Source organism: Hippopotamus amphibius, chromosome 12 (genome assembly GCF_030028045.1).
Source record: "Hippopotamus amphibius kiboko isolate mHipAmp2 chromosome 12, mHipAmp2.hap2, whole genome shotgun sequence".
NCBI lineage: Eukaryota > Metazoa > Chordata > Mammalia > Artiodactyla > Hippopotamidae > Hippopotamus > Hippopotamus amphibius.
Window position 1 is genome coordinate 74,974,060 of NC_080197.1, and position 2,780 is coordinate 74,976,839.

General features: G+C 35.1%; 1 protein-coding gene across 1 annotated transcript; it reads left to right on the forward strand.

Annotated features, from left to right (window-relative positions):
* Window positions 1–1,324: 1,324 nt before the first annotated feature.
* On the forward strand, window positions 1,325–2,393 carry LOC130833805 (calmodulin-1-like). The gene has a single exon (XM_057703854.1). It carries the CDS (start codon window positions 1,364–1,366, stop codon window positions 1,811–1,813), a length of 450 nt encoding a protein of 149 aa, XP_057559837.1. The 5' UTR covers window positions 1,325–1,363; the 3' UTR covers window positions 1,814–2,393.
* The last annotated feature ends 387 nt before the right edge of the window (window positions 2,394–2,780 follow it).

Genomic DNA, 2,780 nt, shown 5'->3' on the forward strand with positions numbered 1-2,780 from the left:
AGATGTTAACGCTTTCCAAATTGATGTGCAGATTAAATGTAATCCCGGTAATATCTCAATAGGATTTTTCGTGAAATTTTATAAACTCTTTTAATAAATATATATTATATATATACAACATGAACATGAATATTATGTATATATACATATGTATATGAAAGAGTAAAAGCTTAAGAATTTTTTTAACTTAAAATGAATTAACTGGGGGGGAGAACTTCCTCTGAAGGAGACAAAGGCTTTTGACAAAATTAGATCATTAAAGGCAGCATGGGACTGGCATAGGGAGAGACAAAAGATAAATGAAACCAAATGGAAAGCCAGAAACAGATCCACATATATATGGAGCATTGACATAAGATAGATGTGGCATTGTAAATCACTAGAAAAAGAAGTTATTGAATGCATGGTGCTGGAGTAATTAATTATCCATATGAAATTTGAAATCAAAATTTTTAATTGAGTTTTTACCCTGCACTGTATATGAAAATCAATTTCAGATGAATTAAAGTTTTAAATACGAAAGTCAAAGCATTAAAACGTACAGAATAATATATATGATATTTCTATAAACGAGGTAAGCAAGGACTCTTGTATCTACACAAAAAAAGCAATACTCATTTTTTCAAAAGAGTGAAAAATTCAGCTACATTAAAAGTAAGAACTTCTATTAATTAAAAAATACCAAAGAGTGAATGAAAAGACAAGCCACAAACTGGGAGAAATGATTGGTAATACATATAGATTAATCTCAGAATATATAAAAATCTTCTGAAACATCAGTAATAAAAAGACAACCCAATGGAAAATATGCAGTAGACATAAATTAGGCAACTCACCAGAGGAGAAATATGAATGCGAATAAATATGGAAGGATGCTCAGTCTCTGTACTGAGGAAATACAAATTTAAATCACAATGAGAGAATTCCCTGGCGGTCCAGTGGTTAGGACTTGGTGCTTTCACTGCTGTGGCCCAGGTTCAGTCCCTGATCGGGGAACTAAGATCCCACAAGCCGCAAGGCATGGCCAGTAAGTTAATCAATCAATTAATTAATTAAATTAAAAATCAAATCAAATCGCCATACCATTTTATTATTTTTTTTTATTTTTTTTTTTATTTTTATTTTTTTATTTTTTTTTATTTTTTTTGGCACACGGGCTTAGTTGCTCCGCGGCATGTGGGATCTTCCTGGAGCTGGGATCGAACCCGTGACCTCTGCATTGGCAGGCGGATTCTTAACCACTGCGCCACCTAGGAAGCCCACAATGCCATACCATTTTAAAATCACTGGAGATTGGTCCAAGTGGAGCGAGCGAGCTGAGTGGTTGTGTAGTAGCGTCCCAGAGACCGGTAGCGCTTGCAGCATGGCTGACCAACTGACTGAAGAGCAGATTGCAGAATTCAAAGAAGCTTTTTCACTATTTGACAAGGATGGTGATGGAACTATAACAACTAAGGAATTGGGAATTGTAACGAGGTCTCTTGGGCAGAATCCCACAGAAGCAGAGTTACAGGACATGATTAATGAAGTAGATGCTGATGGTAATGGCACAGTTGAATTCCCTGAATTTCTGACAATGATGGCAAGAAAAATGAAAGACACAGACAGTGAAGAAGAGATTAGAGAAGCATTCCGTGTGTTTGATAAGGATGGTAACGGCTATATTAGTGCAGCAGAGCTCCGCCATGTGATGACAAACCTTGGAGAGAAGTTAACAGATGAAGAGGTTGAGGAAATGATCAGGGAAGCAGATATTGACAGCGATGGTCAAGTAAACTATGAAGAGTTTGTACAAATGATGACAGCAAAGTGAAGACACTGTACAGAATGTGTTAAATTTCTTGTACAAAATTGTTTATTTGCCTTTTCTTTGTTTGTAACTTATCTGTAAAAGGTCTCCCCCTAATGTCAAAAAAAAAATGCATGTATAGTAATTAGGACTTCATTCCTCCATGTTTTCTTCTCTTATCTTACGGTCATTGTCCTGAAACCTTATTTTAGAAAATTGATCAAGTAACATGTTGCATGTGGCTTACTCTGGATATATCTAAGCCCTTCTGCACATCTAAACTTAGATGGAGTTGGTCAAATGAGGGAACATCTGGGTTATGCCTTTTTTTTAAGTAGTTTTCTTTAGGAACTGTCAGCATGTTGTTGTTGAAGTGTGGAGTTGTAACTCTGCGTGGACTATGGACAGTCAACAATATGTACTTAAAAGTTGCACTATTGCAAAACGGGTGTTTTATCCAGGTACTCGTACACTATTTTTTTGTACTGCTGGTCCTGTACCAGAAACATTTTCTTTTATTTTTACTTGCTTTTTAAACTTTGTTTTAGCCACTTAAAGAAAATCTGCTTATGGCACAATTTGCCTCAGATCCATTCCAAGTTGTATATTTGTTTTTCAATAAAAAATTACAATTAAAAATAAATAAATAAATAAGTCACTGGAATGTAAAAATCAGTAAGTTGAACAATACCAAGTTAGAGAACAAGCTGGAATTCAACAATACTAAGTATGGGAGTGATACAGATCAGGGGGAATTCTTACACACTGACGGTGGTCGTGGAAACTGGCACACTCAATTTTGAAACAATTAAGCATTACCTTATAAATTAAACATTCACAATTCTACTCCTTGGTATATACCCCAAAGTCTCTTGCTCATGTGCACCAGGAGATGGCAACAAGAATATTTACAGCAATGATTCCTTCATGATAGCCCAAAGTGGAAACAATCTAAATATTAATCAACAGAAGAATGAACAAATAATATTTG